Genomic DNA, 20,906 nt, shown 5'->3' with positions numbered 1-20,906 from the left:
GGGGTCGGGGAGCCGGGAGCCGGCCCGCGGGGCTGGGAGCCGAGCCGAGCCGGGCCGGGGGGCTGGGAGCCGGGGGTGGTCGGCCAGGGCCCGAGCTGACCCAGGCTGGAGCCGCCGGGGGCCAGCCTGGGCCGCGCCTCCTCCCCCCCACACTCCCCCTTACCTGCTTCAGGCTTCAAGCAGGGGAGGGGGCGGAGACTTTGGGAGGGGGCGGAGTTGGGGCGGGGGCGGGGTTGGGGGCGGGGCCGGGGCCCCCGGGAGTGTCCTCCATTAGGAGGCACAAAATATGGTAACCCTACTTATGGTAAGAAAAAAGTCTGTTAATGAGTACTCATTCTGAGCTTGCCTGCATTACAAACTACACAATGGTGGTTCATGGAGATCATGCAGTGAATTTCACCTCTGATTATTATGCTGAAACTGATTTTTTTTTTTTTAATATAATGGCTCATTTTTGGTTGATTTGAAACAAACAACCTTTTCACTGCTGGTTCTTAACAGTACTTTGCTGCCATTATTCATTATCATTTCACTGAAATAAATGGAATATTAGATATAACTAACATTTTAGCAATGCTACAAGTGTGCTTAAATTTGGATGTGCCAGTACCTAGAAAGTATGATATAATTCAAGTAGCACAACTACAAACCTTTGGTTTCTCCAAATTTAGAAGCATTCACTGACGGTAGCTTTAGAATTGAATAATTATGAAAAAACTATTTTTCTCCATTATACTGAAAGCAGCTCCCTCATAGTAACTGAGCCGATACAAGGCATTTGTCAGCGCTACTGAAATAGCGAAGGTGTCAATTGCCTAATTTATTAAAGGAGAAAACAGATTCTCCTGGATTTTTTGCGTGCTGAAGAGTGCATACTACAACTCAGAATAGAAACTTTGTGCACATGTACACCAGCAGGTAACCAGGGTAAAAGGGACTAAGATATTTTAATGGGAGAATCAACTATGGGCATTTGGTAGTGATGTTTTTCACCCACAGCAGATTGTCCTAAATTATAAACCAGTTTAAAATTTATGAGAAATCTCATTCAACCTCTATTTCTTCCATCTCACACTCACTTCAAATGTTTTCAGCACCTATAACTTTTTCTCTTTCCTTGTCTCTTAAAAAAAAAAGGTCTTTTAACTTTTTTTCCCAAACAAATGAATGCACATCTTAAATTTGATGCTGCTTTTTTTCCCCCAGTACTATTTCTATTAGGCCATCACCATGTATTTTTCAAAGGACCATCATTATAGCAATCTTCAGCAAGGAGAGCAGAATTTGTGGTCTCCTCTAAAATCTCAAGTGACCTGCATTCCTCTCCCTGCACAAGTATAATGCACTTTCATATGATGACTAGTTTTAACTCATCTAGGAGAAGGATACTTGGTAACCATGAAACTTAAGCTTCTCTAAACTCATCTCCAGCTCATTTATGAGATGCAATATATAATATGCAATATGGCGTCTCCCAGATTAACCATACATTAATAAAGCATCAAAGCAAATAGCTGCAATCCATTCTTACATTTTACTAGCATATCTATTCATACAACCAAAGTGCTACTGAATTTTTGTAGAGTACACACAGAGTAATAAACCTTTAAATCTCAGCTGATAAATATACAGGCTGTGAACACATCACATCTGTATTACAGTACAGTTTAAGCGGCTTGTAAATGGCATACTGGTAGTTAACACAGCCATGCAGGTTTCAGCCTATTCCTCATCTTTCATTCTCTGAGCAGGAAGAACTCTGAAGGCAGTGTGCTTAGCCTGGAGGGTGGGAGTTGTTGCTCAACAATGATTCATCAGGACTATTATTAATATTATCTAGGTAACTAGTTAAGGAACTTATATAGCCCCCATTACAATATTGAATGTTTCTCGTTTTTGTAAGGTATTTGTATTCTATAGAAGGTCTCATCAAGTTCTCCTTATAGTTAGGTGAGCTGTTAGGAAATAATATTCTCAAAGCCATGAGCCACCCCCCAGAATATTTTGAATGTACTCCGATATTGTGCTAAACTTTTATTACAACATGAACCCAAGGAGTTTCCACTTGAAGGAGTATGCGATATATTTTTAAATGGTATACGTGACAGCGTGTGTACAGATCCCATCCAAGAGCTGACAGAGTGAGAGTTCAAGCAGAGTTATGATCACAGCTGCATGCTCCAAACACAGGGCTTGGTAGCAGGATAGGGTCTGCTGCGGTGAATAAGTAATTTCCCCAGTACACTTAAGCTCCCATCTAAACCTGGCTGGTTGGCACCTGGGTCCCACTCTGCATCATGCCATGTGCCAGTAACTAGGCCCTTATCTGCCAGCGGCTCATGTGGCATTGGCTCCTCTCGGTGCCAGGAACTGGGAAGCAGGACAGACCCATCCCTCGAGGGCTTTGGGCTCACCAGCAGGGAGGGTAAGGTAGGAACTGGAAGAAGGGGCTCTGGGGGACTCAGGCTGTAGTGGGGGGCACCAGTGACCCATTTTCCCTCCCCCCAGGTTGCAAAACCAGGCTCTACTGCTTTATTCCTAAAACCAAGAAAACTACATTGAGCACATGGTCAGTAAAATCATGGAATCACAGAAATTAGAGGTAGAAAACACATTAGATCAGTGGTTTTCAAGCTTTTTTCATCTGCGGACCCCCCAAAAATTTTGAATTGAGGTGCGGACCTTTTTGGAAGTCTTAGACATAATCTGTGGGACTGCCAGGGGTCCACAGACCATGGGTTGAAAACCACTTCATTAGATCATCCAGTTCTTCTCCCTGCTAATGCAGAATTTGTTCCCTACTGTACATATTCTAGTGTTTTGCACAGTGCCATTTTAAATTCTGATATGATAGGGATTACACATCAGTGTTCTTAGGAGCCTATTCCACAGTCTACAAAAATTTCAGTCAGAAAGTTTTGCCAGATAGTCACCCTTTCTTAATTTCATCCCATGACTTCTAGTTATACCTCTGTGCCACTTTAACTCAATTTTCTTTGGTATCTACACCCTTCAAATATTTGTAGACAATTATGACCCCTACTTTGTCACCACTTAGTCAAGCTGTATATACACCATTCTTAATCTTTTCTTCTATGTCAGACCCCCATTAGCTTTGATATTTTTGTATTTGTCAGTAGTTTTCTGGTAATATGATACCCAGAACCAAACACAGTATTCCAGATGTGGTAGCATCAGAGCCAAATAGAAAAGAATTAGTACTTCTCTGCTCCATGATGTCATCCTAAAATGGAACTGATTTTTTTGCAGCCTTACTGCACTTCAAATTTAAATCTAATTTGTTATCAGGTCTAGATCTTTTTTAGCATTATTACTTATTATGGATATTGTGGTAGCACAAATACATATTATATTGTGGTGTCCAAATATATTGGGATTTGCACAAACATATAGGAAGACACAGTCCCTTCTCTAGAGCTTATGGTCTAAAGATTCAAAAAACAGATGAAGAGTCAGACAAAGGGCTGCTACACACAGGAAAAGTGTTAAGAGTGATGATGAGCTCTAGTGATGGGAGAAGGTGTCTCATTAGTTCCAACCTTTTCTCTTTGTTTTAATTATGGAGAGGGGAAATGAATAAGAAGGAGCAAGGAAGCATAAGGAGGACACTGAGGTGCAGAAGATAAGAGGAAATGGTGAAAGGAAAGAAGAGGGAGGGAAGGAGGGAAGAATGGAGGGCAGAAAGAACAATGCTGGTGGCTGATGGACTATGAGGTAGAAGGGTGGGAGTATGTTGAGGCAAGCAAGCAGTTAGCAGACAGAAAATAATGTTGGAGTCTATTGGTGACATGGCTATCTAGGAGGTGTCAAGATTTTAGGATGAAGAGGGACAAAGGATCCCACTTAGCCCACTCTAGCAGCTTGTTTCCTGGGAAGTCCTTGCCGCTCCCCTGAGAGGTCCTACTCTGCCTCCCTTAGACCATATAACTGGAAAAGGGGAGCGTAGCTGAGGCCCATGTACCTGAGGATTAGGGGAAGGTTTCTCTTCCTAGACCCTGAAGATGGAACAGGTGCCCAAGCTGGGTATTTCTCCACTACTATTGCTGCAGTTCCTTCAGATGGTTATGATACTTCCTAGATTTCTACCTCCCACTCAGTATGTGCATTTAAGATTACTTTTCCTCAGGTGTAATAAGCTAGTATTTTTCAAAACAGATGATAATTTTTGTTATTTTCTACCCATGTTTCTGATATCTAGACTACTTTGAGTACCATCTGCAAATTGCGTTACTATGCTATTCACTCCCTCTCCTACATTAACAGATGTAAAATAAGGCTGGTTCTAACACCAGTCCCTCAGTATCCCACCGACAGTATTGCTAACCCTCAAGCATTTAAAAACTATGAGTCACACTCCCCATCATGTTTTGATATTGGCTTAAAAATCATGAGATTTTAAAAAAAAAAAACCCAATACATTTTGGGTTCTTTTTATTTTACTTGAGATTGCTGAGACTTTAGGATGCATGCAAGTCACATTTTCCAATTTTTCTCCATAACCATGAGGGCTAGAAGCTTACTTTAAAAAAAAATGAAAATTGTGATTTTAACATAATCATATGGATCCTGAAGCCTAGGCAAATATTGCAAGACATAAGATAAAATAACGAGAATTGCCAACACTGCCAGACACTCCCTCCCCCAACTCTTTTCTATCAAAACATCCCTTATTTTTTTTAATCTGTTTTTGGTATACAAGAGTATAGCAATCTAAACCAATTTGTATTATATTTTTCATGCCAGATTTTGTGAAACAGTATCAATTTACTAAGTTCCGAATATAGTAAATTTTCTGCATTCCACAGGTACCTATACACTCCTTAAGTACAACACACAGGGACATTCTCTTGAGTAAGGAGCCAGTACCCTCACACTAGGTGTATGTTTGTGTCTGAGGTGATCCCGAGCCATAGGAGGAGCCAGAAGAAAAGTAAAACACCCTTAAACCTGTAATCTCTCAAAGTACAGGGAGCAGATGCAAAAGAGAAGCAGCCTAAGGAGGTATCAAAAGTAGCAGTTTTACAATACAGGGATTACTTAACCCGAGTAATCAAATTACACATCCAACATGCCACAGAAATTCACATCCAAAGAGAAAAATATAGTGAAAGAAATTATTCTTTACCTGTATCTTTCACAGTCTGGAATCTGGTGCCTGATTCTCCACTTTTATACAATGCTTGCTTTACACTGCATATTTCTGATAACTACGATGATGCTAACTCCTATTTCACACCTATGTAAGCAAGAGGAAAATCAGGCCCTGGATGTCTTGCTGGGTGACTGGACTATCTGCATTTTTGCTGAGTGGAAGAGCAACCAGTCTCCTTTCAAGATGACCCAAGAGGCCAAGGGAAATTGGCATCAATAACTCCCACTTGTGTTTCCCCATCTTAGAAGTCCTTTAAATTTTTTTCCCCCAGAGTTTCTGACAGGAAAAAAAGATGGTTACCTACCTTTTGTAACTGTTGTTCTTCGAGATGTGTTGCTCGAGTCCATTCCAACAGGTGTGTGTGCATGCACTGCTGGGACGAGATGGGAAGCCCGTTCATCCTCTCGGCAATTGCAATAAAAAGCGGTGATAATTTACGAAATGGCTTTGTGCATTCAATGTAGAAGGCTAGGGCACGCCTTACATCCAGGGAATGGAGTGTCCACTCTTTGTTGCTGGCATGAGATTTAGTAAAGAATACTGGTAGAAATATGTCCTGGTTAACGTGACATTGGGATACTACCTTGGGTAGGAATGCTCAGTGAGAGCGTAGCTGCACCTTGTCCATGTAAAAGACCGTGTAGGGGGGCTCGGAAGTCAGGGCTGTGAGTTTGGAGACCTTCTAGTCAAGATTATGGCCACCAGAAAGGCCACTTTCCAGAAAAGGTAGGCTAAGGCAAAGGTTGCCAGGGGCTCAAAAAGGAGGACCCATGAGTCGGAAAGGACCAGGTTAAGATCCCACTGAGGAACGGGCTGCCTCACCTGGGGGTTAAGCCTATCCAAGCCCTTAAGAAATCAGCCCACTATGGGATTGCTAAAGACTGACCTGCCCACCACTCCTGGGTGGAAGGCCAAGATGGCTGCTAGGTGTACCTTAATCGATGATATCACCAACCCCCATTGCTTCAGGTACAAGAGGTAGTCTAGCACAAGGGGAATAGAGGCTTGCTGCGGGGAGATACCTTTCTGTAGGGACCAAATGGAGAAACGCTTCCACTTCTCCAGGTACGTTGTGTGAGTGGAGGGCTTCCTGCTCCCCAACAGAACTTCCCTAACAGAGTCCGAGCACTGCAGTTCAAGCTGGTTCAGCCATGGAGTTTCCATGCCATGCGGTGGAGGGACTCCAGGTTGGGATATTGTACTTGGCCGTGATCCTGTGTGATGAGATCTGTGAGCATAGGAAGGGCCACTGGCCTGTCCACTGATAGGTTCAGCAGCGTGGTGAACCAGTGCTGTCGGGGCCACACTGGTGTTATGAGGATGACTGAAGCCCTGTCCCGCTGGATCTTGAGGAGGACCTTGTGTATGAGGGGGAAGGGCAGGAACACATATAGCAGGCGACTCATCCACGGTAGGTGAAAGGCATCCTCCATGGCTGTGGTTCTGAAAGGAGCAGAACAGCTGACACTTTCTGTTGCTCCGCATCGTGAACAGGTCCACATGGGGATAGCTCCACCTCCGGAAGATCGAAAAGGTGATGTCCACTCTGAGTGCCCACTCGTGAGTGTTGAACGAGTGGCTGAGGTGGTCCGCTAGTTCATTCTGTGCTCCCGGCAGATATGAGGCCTGTAGTTGGATGCAATATGCGACACAGAAGTCCCACAGTCAGAGAGCTTCCTGGCACAGGGAAGAGGAGTGAGCACCACCCTGTTTATTTATATAGAACATTGCTGTGGTGTTGTTTGTCAGTACTGAGACATATTTTCCCTGAAGATGGGCCTGGAATGTCTGGCAAGCCAGGTGAACTGCTCTCAGCTCCCTGGCGTTGATATGCAGCGATAGTTCTGGTTGTGACCACATGGCTTGAGTTTTGATACTGCCCAGGTGCACTACCCAGCCCATCTGTGATGTGTCCAAGACCAGTGACAGTGAGGGCTGAGGTTTGGCGATGGGTACTTCCGCACAGACCACGTGAGGTTGAAGCTACCAGCTGAGGTACTCGAGAATCTTGGGCGGAAGGGTAACAAGTCTATCCTGAGAGTCCCGGTTGGGTCTGTATACCCTCATCAACCAAGCCTGGAGGGGGTGGAAGTGCAACCTGGCGTGCTGCACTACATACGTGCAGACTGCCATATGCCCCAGAAGCTTCATGCAGTTTTTGGCCGGGGTAGTTGGGAACAGTTGGAGGCTGTCGATGATGCCCTTGATGCTTTGGAACCGGGACTTGGGTAGGGAGGCTCTGGCCTGAGTGGAGTCCAGGAGAGCCCCAATGAACTCTATCTTCTGGGTTGGGACCAGTGTAGACTTGGGAACATTCAGAATGAGCCCCAGCCTGCTGAAGTAAGTTGAGGGTGGCATACCAGTCCCCCAGATCCAGGGAAGGACTGATGGTGGCTAGAGAGATCATATGAAACTTCAGCTTTCTTAGGAATGTGTTGAGGTTTCACAGATCCAGGATAGGGCTGAGCCCACCCTTGGCCTTGGGGAAGAGGAAATATCGGGAGTAGAATCCCCTGCCCCTGAACTCCTGAGAAACCTCCTCTATTGTGTCCGACGCGAGGAGCGACTGCACTTCCTGTAGCAAGAATTGCTCATGAGAGGGATCTCTGAAGAGGGCTGGGGAAGGCAGGTAGGGCCAGAATTGGAGAGAATATCCCACCCCGACCGTGCTCAGGACCCAGCGATCTGAAGTAATTAGGGCCCAGGCATGGCAGAAGTGGGACAGACGATTCACAAAGGGAGGGCAAGGATCCGGGATTTGGGCTGGTGCTCTCTCCCTAGGTGCACCTTCAAAAGTTGGGCTTAGAGCCGGGGGGCTGCTTGGAGGAGCCCTGACTCCAGGGGAGGAGGAGGACTGCAGGGAACACCTCCCGTTGTTTCTGCCCCTCCTTCAATTATAGTCCTGTCTGGGGGATCTGGAGAGAATCATGAGGGGGGCTTGGGCTTGAAGGGTTTTCTCTGGCGTGCCGGTGTGAATTCCCAGAGACTTGAGGGTTGCTCTCGAGTCCTTGAGACTGTGCAGCCTTGAGTCTGTCTTGTCAGCAAACAGCCCCCCACAGTCAAATGGGAGGTCCTGTATGGTATTCTGGACCTCTGCCAGGAGTCCCAAGATCTGTAGCAATGAGCTACACCTCACTGTGATGCCTGTAGCCATGGTTCGCGCTGCTGAGTCAGCGGAGTCCAGAGGAGCCTGGAGGGAGGTTCTAGTCCCCACCCTGCCCTCTTCCAGGACTGCAGTGAATTCCTGTCGGGATTCCGATGGAAGCAGTTCCTGAAATTTAGAGAGGGCATTCCACGGGTTGTGCACATAGCAGCTAATTACCGTCTGCTGGTTGGAAATTCGAAGCTGGAGCCCCCCAATTGAGAATACTTTTGAACCAAAGAGGTCCAGCTTCTTAGAGTCTTTATTCTTAGGGGCAGGCCCTGGCAACCTCTGCCGCTCTTTGTGGTTTGCTGCATCCACTATCAAGGTCCTGGGGGGGGGGAGGGGAGTGAAGAGGTGCTCGTACCCCTTCTGAGGGACCAAGCAGCACCTCTCTACTCCCCTGGCCGTTGGTGGTATAGAGGGTGGGGTTTGCCAGAGCACCTTTGTGGTGTTCTGAATGGCTTTTATAAGTGGCAGTGACACCTTGGAGGGATCCTCCGGGGAGAGTATGTCCACTATGCAGTCTGAGTCTTCCACCACCACCTCCGTCATCATGTTGAGGTTCTGGGCCACCCTCCTAAGGAGGTCCTGGTGGGCTTTCATGTCCATCGCCAGAAGGGACGTGGTAGTGCCCACCACTGCCTCGTCCAGCGAGGAAGAAGACAAGGCTCGAGGTGGGACAGGGTCTTCCTGCCCCTCCGGTTTCCTGGTGATTTGCTCAGGGATATCCATCGTTGCTGCTACTGGTGGTACGGGAGCCACCATCATTGGCGTCTCTGACCTTGCGCTCAATACGGGAGGCCCGGGGTCTGAACCCCGTGGTGGGTCCTCGGGAGCCCTGGACTGATATGGGGAAATAGACATCATAGAAGGTGTGGCATGGGCAACGGAGACCACCAATGCTGCCCTGGAACCATGCCATTAGTCCTAGTGGTAGGCCCATGGTGTCCAAAAGGGCCATTGTACCGGTCCCTGCCACTGGAGAGGCCAGGACACCATCCGTAATGAGTGTTCCTCCACCTTACGGCACTGAGACTGGTGCTGGGATCTCGACCAGTACCAGCTGTGTCGGGACACATGCGATTCCGACTCTGATTCTGATAAATAGTCCAAGCCCAACCAGGGAGGTGCGTATCCCTACGGTGCCGGGGAGCCATACTGTGGTGATGGGGAACAGTGCCACATCATGGTGGGCTTGTCCCAGTGCCGGATAGGAGGTGTTGCCATCGGTGCTGCAGACGGTGCCGGAAGTGGTGCAGCAGCTGGTTCTTGCACTGCCTGCACGTGAGCTGGTGCATGGGAATAGAAGGCCGGGGACTGTGCCGTCATTGCAATTAAGTCCGCACGGCCTCAAAAGGTGTCTGGTGTGGAGGGGAGGTCCAGGTCCTCCTCCAACACTTCCTGGACCGGAGAGTCCACTGACACTGGACTTGACAGACCCCACCCTTCGAAGCCAGAGTCGACAGTGCCGGGACCGATGGACCACCCTTCTGGTGTCCCACTTTGGGACACACCATGCTGGAGTCCTGTCTACTCTTCTTGGCAGCGGAGCAGCCCCATTATGCCTTCTTCTTCTTATGCAGCACTGGGGATAGCGATTGGTGTCACACCGATGAGCTGGTCTTTCGCGCAGGGGAATGGTGCCGATGCTCCTTATTCGGGTCCTTCCTCGGTGCTGAGATGTCCCGCACCGAGGCTGGTGAGCTGTGCACGGATGCTGCCGGTACTGGCTCTTGAGCTGGTTGGGGCGAGAGAGCGGACTCCATCAAGAAGAGCTTGAGGCGATAGTCTCTCTCCCTCTTAGTTCTGGGCTTGAAGCCTCTGCAAGTGGTTCCCTTGTCTTGCAAATGACCCTCTCCCAGGCACTTCAGACAAGCGGTGTGCGGATCCTCTCTGGGCATAGGCTTACCACACCTATTGCATGGCTTGAACCCCTGGGGCTGCGGCATGCCCCGGTGACAGGGAAAAATATTGGGGGGTGGAGGGGAAATCCCCCTACTTAAACTTACTAAAGAACTAAGATAGTGAAGGATAACAACTATATATAGGGAAAACCACTATGAAGCACTTGCTAAAGCAAGAGACCAGTTGCTCCAATGACCGTCACTGGCGGTAAGAAGGAACTGACCAGGCGGTGGGTCAGCAGAGACCTATATACACTGCCACAAAGGCGCAACTTCAGGGGGCTCCACAGCCAACCTGATGGGTACTGCTAGGGTAAAAACTACCGATGATTGTGCACGCAGCACGTGCACACACACCTATTAGAATGGACATCAATCATTCGAAGAAGAATACAATAAAACATAGGATTAGGAATCAGTGAAATATATTTCCATTTCTTTATTGCCTTTCTTTCAGTCCCACTCTCCCTTTCATTTTATCCCTCTTTTCCATTTCCTTTACTGTCTAGTTTGCTTTCTCCCTCAAGCATTTATAGGATGCCCACTATAGTGGTATCAAACATTAACATCAAACCATATATTGCTTCTCTCCGTTAGACAAAAAGGATTCCTTTCTTCAGTTCCTTCCTCCTATATTCTACATATGTGAAATATATGATCTCTGTTTTTCTGTCCTCTTTACTTGCTTATGCTATTCTTTCATCTCTCTGGTCACCCGTTCTGTTCACACATCCTTCATTCCCTCTTTGACCGTCTTCCATGTTGTGTGCTCTTTCTTGATCACTTTTGAGAGTATTGTTAAATGCTCCTCTTGCTCACTTCCTGTTGTTTCCTTCCTTCTGCCCACACACTGAATCTCTCCCCAACTTTTTGCCTCTTAATATCCTCTTTCCCTTCACTTTCCAATTCTTCTTTAACTTCCCATGTTCCTAACATTTCTCTTGCTATCACTCCAGTCTCTGGAACTGTAATGGGATTTTGTAGGCTGACTTCTGGCTGCTCCACTCCCACACATTCATGAACACACAAACAATGGTTCTGTTTGAAGTTAACTCCCCAATCGTGCAATAAGCTTCATGCAGTTGGATACCTAAATCAACATACAGTCTTACTGAAATCTGTTGAGCTCAAGGTGGGCACAGAGGTCCACATGCATGGAATTCATTGCAGAACTGGGGACAAAGAAAGGGGTTACAGTCTAAAATCAACATCCCTTTTCCCTCAGTTGTGGGAGAGAGAGTTGCAGTTGTGAGGACATTAGAACTGATATTTTCTGGAGAACTTTCCAAGTTCCTCTACTGTAATTGGGAAGTTAGTTAGAACCTCATACTCCTAAAAAACTTGAGCCATAAAAAGAAACAACTAAGGGGAAGAGTAAATACATAAATAAATATTTTGCTGCTTTCCAGATCACAAAGTCAAGTGGAGACCAAATTACATCATCACCATGGCACCTGACAATGGAGCTATTTAAAGTGTTTATAGCTGCTTCTCATATTAGCAATTTCAGTGATACTAGGAAGTGAGGACTGTGCATGTGTGCACTGGATTATTCATGCACCTTTACTGAGCACACATCAAGAAGATTTGGACTTTAAATAGCATTCATTGCCTCTAAGAGGAGAGGCACTCTGTACGCATAAAGGAATTGTACATGCATTTATTGTCATCTTTCTTGAATATACTGCAATGTTTTATTTCTACTACTCAACACATATACTTTAAATCCCTATACCATAACTTAAGGAAAGAAATAGGAAAACATTTCACGTGCCATTTTTCTTTGATTTGCAAACAGGTTCTTCACTGCAACAGAGTAAATATGTGGACTGTCTTCCTTTACCAATTAACTATTAACTAACTCTTTTACACCTTCTGCCTTTCTTTAGTTGGATAAGGAGCTTTCCCCTAATTAACCTCAGTCGGACATTACATATATAATACCTTGCATCTGAACAGATGCATCATGTCAGGATCATAACAAGGGCAGTGGGGACCAAAGACAGGGCCAGCTCTAGGATTTTTGCCGCCCAAAGCAAAAACAATTTTGGCCGCCCCCGCCCCGGTTCTTTAATTACCCCACCCCCCGGCCCCGCCTCAACTCCGCCCCTTCCCCAAATCCCCATCCCTGCCTCCTCCCCCCAGGCTCTCAAGCCTAGGAGGGAGGGAGGGGGAGAAGCGGCGCCCGGGCCGCGGCCACTCGGGGTCTCCCCCCCCCCCAGGTTTGAGAGCCTGGGAAGGAGGGGGAGACTCTGAGTGGCCGTGGCGCGGGCGCCACTTCTCCCCCTCCCTCCCAGGCTCTCAAGTCTGGGAGGGAGGAGGAGCAGCGGCGCGTGAAACGGCCGCTCGGGATCTCCCCCTCCCTCGCAGGTTTGAGAGCCTGGGAGGGAGGGCGAGTAGCGGCACGCGAATCAGCTGTTTCGCGCGCCGTGGCAGCAGCAGCGGAGGTGAGCAAGGGCGGCCGGGGCTCATTTTTAGGGGTGGCATTCTGGCGCCGGCCATGCCGCCCCTAAAAATGTGCCACCCGAAGCACCAGCTTGTTTTGCTGGTGCCTAGAGCCGGCCCTGACCAAAGATAAGAGCAGGGTCAAATCTGAGGCTGAGAGTAGCGGAAGAGTTTGTAGTCAAGTTCCAGACCAGGGTTAATACCAAAGATCAGAGTCTGAGATAGGTTTCAGGGTCTGGGTCAGGAGGCAAGGTCCAAATCAAGCCACGGTCAAAGCCAAGAGTTTGAGAGCAGGAAGCAAAAATGGTTGTGGCAATTACAGGAGATCTGTGCTGTTGTCCAGACACTTTCTAGAATGCCCCTTTGGCTCCCTACCATATATAAATCTATCAGGAGCCATGAGGCTGCTGCCTGATAGAGCCTGAAGGCAGGGACTTCTTGTGGTCTTTGTTCACAGCTGGTCATAGATAGAGTGTGAACCAGTTACAACTGCTGCTGGGTGGCAGTGTGGAGGTGTTCACTGCCTAGCAGCTCTGCAGGCTTGATTCAAGACCCGCTGGACACCCTCTGCCAGCCTATATTTGTTTGGATGGGCTGCCATGAGGTCAGGGGCATGGATTTGGGATGCTGACTCCCAGGATCATCCTTTAGGGCATAGTCCTCCAGCTTACAAAGTACCAGAGGGAGCTGCATTTGATTTTCAAGTCCAGTATTTCACAGACTTCATACTAGTTGTGCTCTTGGATCAGCTCCAAAGGAGGCAGTGGTTGGGCCCAGTGAGTGAAGGGGTTGTCAACATAGAGGATTAGCAAGGATACGTGGAACACTGTGTGGTTTTGGTGGGATCTGAATAACTGAAGCCTCATGATCACTGGGTTGATTACCTGGCTGATGGAATATGGCTCAAGGTATTGGTAATCCAGTTATGACATAGCCAGTCAGCGCGGATGTGTTGGGCTGACAGCCAGACTTTTTGCCCAATGGTGAATGCCAGGCCTTCCCAGCACTGGTGGTCAGCATACCATTTGTAATCTTCCTTGGCCTTGTCCATATGTGCCTTGAGTTCTTCTTGGACACCATGGATCAGACACACCCAGTCAGCGGCTACAGGATTGGTGGAGGTGACAAATGCAGCTGGGTGGAGATGTGGGTGGAGGCCATAGTTTGCATAGAACGGATTCTGCATGGTGGACATATGATCAGCATTGTTGTAAGCAAACTCTGCTTGGGGTAGGAAGATCGACCAGTTCTCCTGGTGGAAATTAATAAAGCACCACATGTATTGTCTAACACTTGGTTGCTTGCTCAGACTGACCATCAGTTTGTGGGGGATAAGCAATGGATGTGTAAGCACAGATCCTAAGCAATCGTAGGATTTTGTTCCAAAACCACAACAGAAACTGCAGACCCTTATCAATTGTGACTCGCTCTGGGAGTCCATGGAGACAGATCAGTGTGCTTGTTAGACACAGGGAGCTTGACTATAAAGTCCAGGGTAATGGCTGCCCAAAGCCTGGACGGGCTCTCAGAAGGCATTAGGATGTTGAGGGGTTTTGGGTGTGACATTGTGGTGCAGGCATGTCTCACAGAAATCAACACACAAGTGGATTGTTGTGTGCACGCAGGGCCACCAGAAGGAGTGGATGGCCAAACAGAGTCTTGAAGCAACCCAAATGGCCTGCTAATGGCGAGTCATGACAGAACCATAGTACCTCTAACTGAGGGAGTCCCAGTGGAATGTACAAGTAGCCCTTGACAGAGAGCAAGCCTTCTTGGACCTGGTGTTGCTCTTGGCTTGCTGCCTCAAAATTCCTTGGAAAGGGGATCCTTCTCTGCAGCTGAGCGGATCATTGACATGAAGTCCTGAGGAACTGCAGCATCCAGGAAGTTAGGGGGCTTAAGAATGGGGGGAGGCTCAGCATAGGGGGGCTCTTGGCTGGTGAGATTCTCCTTTTTGGGACGAGGCATTGGCAGTCTTGTTCTGGACTCCTGAGTGGTACATGATGGTGAAATTGAAGCGTGAAAAGAACAGGGCCCAGCGAAACTGCATCTGGTTAAGGGTCTTGGCTCAGCAGAGGTACTCTAAGTTTTTACAATCAAAGTAAACTTGTCCTGGGTCCCAGCACCTTTGAGATAGCAGCAACGCTTTTCTAAATCTGCTTTGATGGCTAGAAGCTCCTTAACTAGATAATTCTGTTCAGCTGCAGTGAACTTCCATGAATAATACACGTAAAGTGAGAGGTGCTAATGGGGACCACCTCTTTGAAAGAGTATTGCCCTAATTGCCACATTGGAGGTATCAGTCTTGACAACAAAGGGTCATGTTGGGTTGGGATGAGCCAGGATTGGGGTGGGGGTAAAGGACGAATGCTCATTGGGCCTCCGGAGACCAGCTGAAGGTGGTATTTTTGAGAAGTGCTGTCAATGGGGTGATGTGGCCTGAAAATCCAGAGATGAACAGCCTCTAAAAGTTAGTGAACCCCAGGAAGTATTGTAGCTACTTGATATTTCGGATGGGCACCCAGGTCTGTACTGCCTCCATCTTTTTGGAGACCACTTAGAAGCCCTTGGGGGAGTGGATGTAGCCCAGGAACTCCATGAAGCACTGGTCAAAGCTACATTTTTCCACCTTTGCATACAGGCTATGTTGGCAGAGCCATTCCAGGACTGACCGGACATGCTCAATGTGTTGCTTGTGATCCTCAGCAAAGATGGAGATATCATCTATGTAGACTACAACATACTGATCTAGGATGTCATGGAAGACCTCGTTCATGAAGTGCTGGAATGTTGCAAGGGTATCTGTGAGGCCAAACTGCATTACTAGGTACTTGTAGTGGCTATAGCAGGTTTGAAAATCTGTCTTCCACTCAACCCCAGCTTGGATTTGAACCAGGTTGTAGGCCCTGTGACATAACACTCCATATTCTTTATGGAAATATACTAATGATATGGATATGACATAACAGATGTACTTTATGCAAGATGGCTCATGTAAGGTATCATTGGAAAGGTTATGATTTACTGAATGTGTTTATCCAATTTGTGTGCATGTATCATTTTTGTATCTGAAGCTGGGAATATTGACCATGTCTCTATATTTCAAATGTGCTACGTTGGATGAGGCCAAACAATGTTAGTGGCTTATTGAAGAAATGACACAAGCATAAGGATTACCCTAAGGATAACTGTGTGCAATAGGAACCTCTCAGAGATAGCTCTATACAATGGGAACCGTTTGACCCAGGTCATAGCAAAAAAGCTTTCCAGCAAGTTGGAGGAAGATATAAAAGAGGGACAATGACAACATGAGGGGCCTCACTCTCCCTACAACCACACACCTGAAAACACCTGAGGAACAAAGAATGAACTGTGAGAAGTGATGGTCCCAGGCTAAGATCTTTAGCCTGTGTATGAAAATCTGGGAAAGCCAAGGCTACTGGTGCCTTAAGAATCTGCCTGCTTGTTTATCACTCAGGGTGAGAATTTGCTAATTTGTATCCTACCTATCTAGTTTGTCAAGCTTAGTTTGCGTGTTTTGTTTAATTTGCTTAGTAATCTGCTTTGTTCTGTTTGCTATCCCTTGAACCACTTAAAATCTGCCTTTTACAGTTAATAAAAGTTGTTTTGTTTATTATTAAACCCAGTTTATGCAATTTCTTACTGGGGGCTGGGAAGGAGTCGTGCATCTCTCTCTTCACATTGAGGAAGAGGGCAAATTTTATGAGCTTGCGCTGTACAGATATTTCTATACAGTGCAAGGCAGTAGTATTTTGGGTTTGTCTCCCAAAAGGGGTGGGCATGTGAGTGCTGGGGAAACCCTCTCACACAGAGCGGACTTCAGTCTGTGTCTGCAGTGGGGTGTGGCCCTACCTTTGTGTGTGTGCTGCAAGAGACCAGAAAGCCTAATTCAGCAAGCAAGGAGGCTGGTTGAGCAGGGGAGGCTCAGTTAAACCCCAGCACATCAGGTGGCACCCCGGACGAGGGGTGGGTCCAACCTGTCACAGGCCCCTCACAAGTCAAGTTTTGTGAATACCTGGGCTGATTGCAAATGATCCAGTAGTTCTGGAATAAGTGGAAGAGGGGTTTTGATTCTTGATGATAACCTGACTGAGGGCCTGGGAATCCATGCGTAAGTGCGGGGTTCCATCTTTCTTTTTAAAAAACAGAACTGGGGCCCTGGTGGGAGAGGTAGATGGCTGAAAGAAACCCTTAGGCAGATTCTCCTGGAGATAAGAGTGCAGTGCAGTACCTCAGATTCTGACATTGCATATAAATGGCCAAATGGCTCCTTGACCCCTGGCTACAGCTCGATCAGGCAGTCATAATACTAATGGGGTGGTGGGGTGTTAGCATTCTACTTCTCAAAGATGACACCACAGTCACTGTATTTGGGGAGCAGTGCCAAAGTCACTCTGGTGATGGTCCCACCTGACCCAAGGCCAGGGCCCAGAAGTGGGAGTATCTTGGTTCCAGGGTTTGTCAGGTGGTGTATATTGCTGGCAGAACTCAGACAGGAAGCTAACTTTGTGCTCATGACAAAGAACCTGTGGCTCATGAGTTGTCACTCACAAAATGCAAAGGATTATTGGGAAGTGTGAGGAGTGGATCACCTCAAAATGAAGGGCTTCCGATAGTCCTGAATGACAACTTCTAGAGGCACTGTTTCCTGTATCATTGGCCCCGACAACAAGAGTGAACCATCTATAGTTTCCAGTAGAACAAGGACCGTCTTTGTTTGTACCAGAATACCCAAGGCTTGGGCCGTATAGGCATTTATAAAGTTGTCTGCTGCACAGGAATCTACCAGTGCCCACTGGGGGGGGGGGGGGGGGGGGGGGGGGAATTTGGAAAGGCTCTCCTGTAACATGGTGACAGATCCAGATTTTAGGCCACAGGGAACACTCACTGTGCCTGAGATGTGCATCAGGGAGGAGTAGGGGGGATATTATCTTGGGGTTTGCCCAGGCCAATCCCCTCTACTGATACTGAGCATAGTCATTTCCCAAACTGGGTCATGCTACAGCTCATGATGGGCAGTTGCATGGCTAGATCCTCAACAGAAACATAACTCATGGCAGCAACGGCAGTCTTTTTCCTCAAGGGTCACATGGCAGTGGGTGGTATCCAGCTGCCTGGGTTCAATGTCCAGGTTGGAGATGGATACCAGTGTACGCCAGTTGGGTGGTGGCCCATATCCATTCCTTTCCTTATGTCTCTTGTGGAGCCTATTGTTGATGCATATGACAAAGTCATATTGGTTGGTTGGGGACTCCACATGAGCTAGTTCATTCTTAATTTCTTCACATAGTCTCAATCAGAACTAGTAGATCTGGTCTACTCATTTCATTCCACTCAGTGTCTGAGATCTTCAATAATAAGAATGAGGGAACATTTATTTTGTGTGGAATATAGGTGACTTCGGGATTAAAATGACTGATGTTCCTCAAAATGAAAACTGTCTGAGAAATATCATCCAAGTTAGGTTATTACCTTGAAAATGGAAAGCATCCTTAACTGAACACTTAATATTGAATCTTAATGTATACATTCCGTGTATACACAAAAAAAAAACACAAGGGAAAGTATTAATAGTTACATTAAAATGCTATAAGCATAGAGAAAGTAGTAACATCATAAAATACTGTAGTGGGCTTTGGTCTTAATTAATACATCTAATATCCTGAAACTACTGTAAATGTTACTTCCTTGGGTTTCAAATGAATATGATCCTTATTTGATTATAGTCCTTCAGCATTTAATGAGCATGGGAATCTATAATCTGCCTAAAGGAAAAACTGTGCCAGGCTGCACTTTATTGAGTCCTACAATGTACAAACAGAGAACAGAAATGCAAACACAGCTGCCTCAGCAAAGCCTACAGGGATAAAGAAAGAAAAAAAAAAAGATGAATTCAGAAGTACGTGAAATAATCCAACTCCTGAGATTAATCAAATACACAGCAAAACTATTTGATCTATTTTGTCCTTAATTGGCAACATTTACTTTCTTTCTTTAAAGAATATCACTTCCATGCCATTACGACTTCATTTATAACATCACTAGAAAAAGGGTTAACGAAAATATACTCAATCCCACCAAGTTTAACAGAAAGCTGCTAATTTATTTATAAATCCCTTCCCAAAATGAGTCAATGATACAGATACTTTTAAGGGTTGTTGTAGCAGAAAAGCATTGATATACATATTAAATAATTCATAAATTTTCCTAATAATTGGCTGACATCTAGAATTAAATATGTATAAAATATGCAAACAATAATAGTAACTTAGCCAACAGAGAAAAAGATGAGTGCAAAACTATATTTTCAGCATTGTTTTTCAAGAGAAGTCTTATTTATCATATCAGCCTGATACAAAGAGACATTAAAGGATTTTGTGAAGGAAAGGTCTGAATGAGATGGAAATAAAAGGGTGGAACAGGTTCTGGGAATTAAGGGCACAACCTAATTTATGTCTCTTTCCGATGAACCCTCTGGAGGCCAGCAGCTGGCATGCGATTACCGTATCACATTAGGTCAGGACATTTTGACTGCAGGCACCAGGGGGTTAACGTCCAAGTGCAATAGGCCCATTTTTTTAGGGGCCAAACACAAAGTATTAAGAACATTACCTCTTCTACAACTAGTCCCTCCCTGGTATTTAAAAAAAACACAACATAGTTAATTACAACTATACAATCATTAAAGTAAGTTTACAGAGTTTGGGGGTTCTTTTGTGTTGGGGGAGAAGGATCAGGACGGAGTATACATCATCACCAACCAATTCCTATATGCACAAGAAATACACAGGCGATATTAGTGATTTCACTTTGGTTACCATAAGCTAACTAGTACAAACAGAGTTTGAAATAAGATGTAGGTGAGCTAAGGGTAAAAAACAGCTGCAATTGATCCAATAGCCAATTTTAAGTTACAACCACATTTTCCCCTCCTGACTTAGTATTGCCTATATTCCTGCTAAATACCAAGAATACAGGAATGTGATTCCGACATATTAATTTCTAAACAATGAGAGAGACTGAGTGTGCGCGTGCGAGAGAGAAGACTATATTTTATCTTAAAAAAAAAAAAATCTGACCTCTATATCAACATGAGGTAAAAGCCTACACAGCCACGAAAGTTTCCTTAAAGATACCTTCTTTTATTCACAAAAGAAGCAAGAAAGCTTTTCTACAAAGCAATTTGTGAAGAATGCCATTTTATAGTTTAATATTATCAATTTTTTTAAATGCATAAATAGAATTCCTTACCGTCTGTAGTCTGACTGATGGTGTTCGGCTAAGAGGACTTCCTACTGGGCTGAAACTCCCTGTGAAAAGACAAAGCTGTGAATTTTTGCTTGTTATCCCATTCTAATAAACCACTTTATTTTAAAAACATTATGTTAGCAGGACATGTTTCACAAAACTCTAATGAAAAGCAGCACCATCTTTCAGTTGCAACTACGCATCCTTCAGTCAGGAACAGTTGGAGGGTTTATCTAACTAATAGACCTGACACAAGGTTAGTTAATCCAATATTTCCATTCAAATGATTTGGAGCAATAGCACAAGCAATGTCCACATGCCACCTCGTGCTCAGAACAAACACTATTATCTAAGCTACACTGCCTTTCTTTTCATTGTATTTCTGAGTAGCGCATACGAAGTTTTCAGTCAGAAATGATCACAAAACCTCTCAAAGGAATTACTTCCTTATTTTATCTGAAAGAATAAGTATGTCTATTCAGTATCTCCCTTTGATCATCTGACTTCCTACCACAACACATCTTGATGTTTATTTTATTCACTCTTTATACAGTGCATTTGAAAAAGTGCTACTTGTAAATTTGTTCCTTTTGAAATTATTACATTGGCTAAACTCAAGAAAATCCTTTCATCATCTATGGATTTATCTTTTTGTTATTGGTTTCTTCTACTGTATATCTTCTAAGAAAACATCTTTAAAAGATAGAGACATCTGAAAATTGCTAAACATGACAATACTTAAATGCTATAGCTTTGCTTAAGATATTTCATCTTTCTTTTTTTCTCAAGCAGGTGGAGCAGAAGGAGGCCAAATATCACAGAGTGAAGCTCACCAGCTTTTTGCCATGAGACACAAAGGTTCAAATCCTAGTTTAGGTTTCAAGTAAAAATGAGTTCTAAGGTCTCACTCTAGTTTCCAACCACAAAACCCAACTCAATTTAGCACAACAGGTAATATCTGCTCATAAGG

The 20,906-nt window shown here is 45.5% G+C and overlaps 1 protein-coding gene across 10 annotated transcripts in view; it reads right to left on the bottom strand.

Moving 5' to 3' along the window:
* AHI1 (Abelson helper integration site 1) overlaps positions 1 to 20,906 on the bottom strand; it is a 184,167-nt gene that overhangs the window by 39,022 nt on the left and 124,239 nt on the right. For 8 of the 10 annotated variants that reach the window (XM_034765595.1, XM_034765598.1, XM_034765599.1 and 5 more), the window contains one exon: positions 19,940 to 19,998. In XM_034765595.1, the coding sequence (XP_034621486.1) occupies positions 19,940 to 19,998 (59 nt within the window). Of the gene's footprint in view, positions 1 to 19,307; positions 19,456 to 19,939; positions 19,999 to 20,906 lie in introns of those variants that run through there. The other 2 variants (XM_034765600.1, XR_004645109.1) reach the window with 2 other exon arrangements.

This window comes from Trachemys scripta, chromosome 3 (genome assembly GCF_013100865.1).
Source record: "Trachemys scripta elegans isolate TJP31775 chromosome 3, CAS_Tse_1.0, whole genome shotgun sequence".
Taxonomy (NCBI): Eukaryota; Metazoa; Chordata; order Testudines; family Emydidae; genus Trachemys; species Trachemys scripta.
Note: the sequence above shows the minus strand (reverse complement) of the source record. Positions and strands in the feature narration are given on the sequence as shown.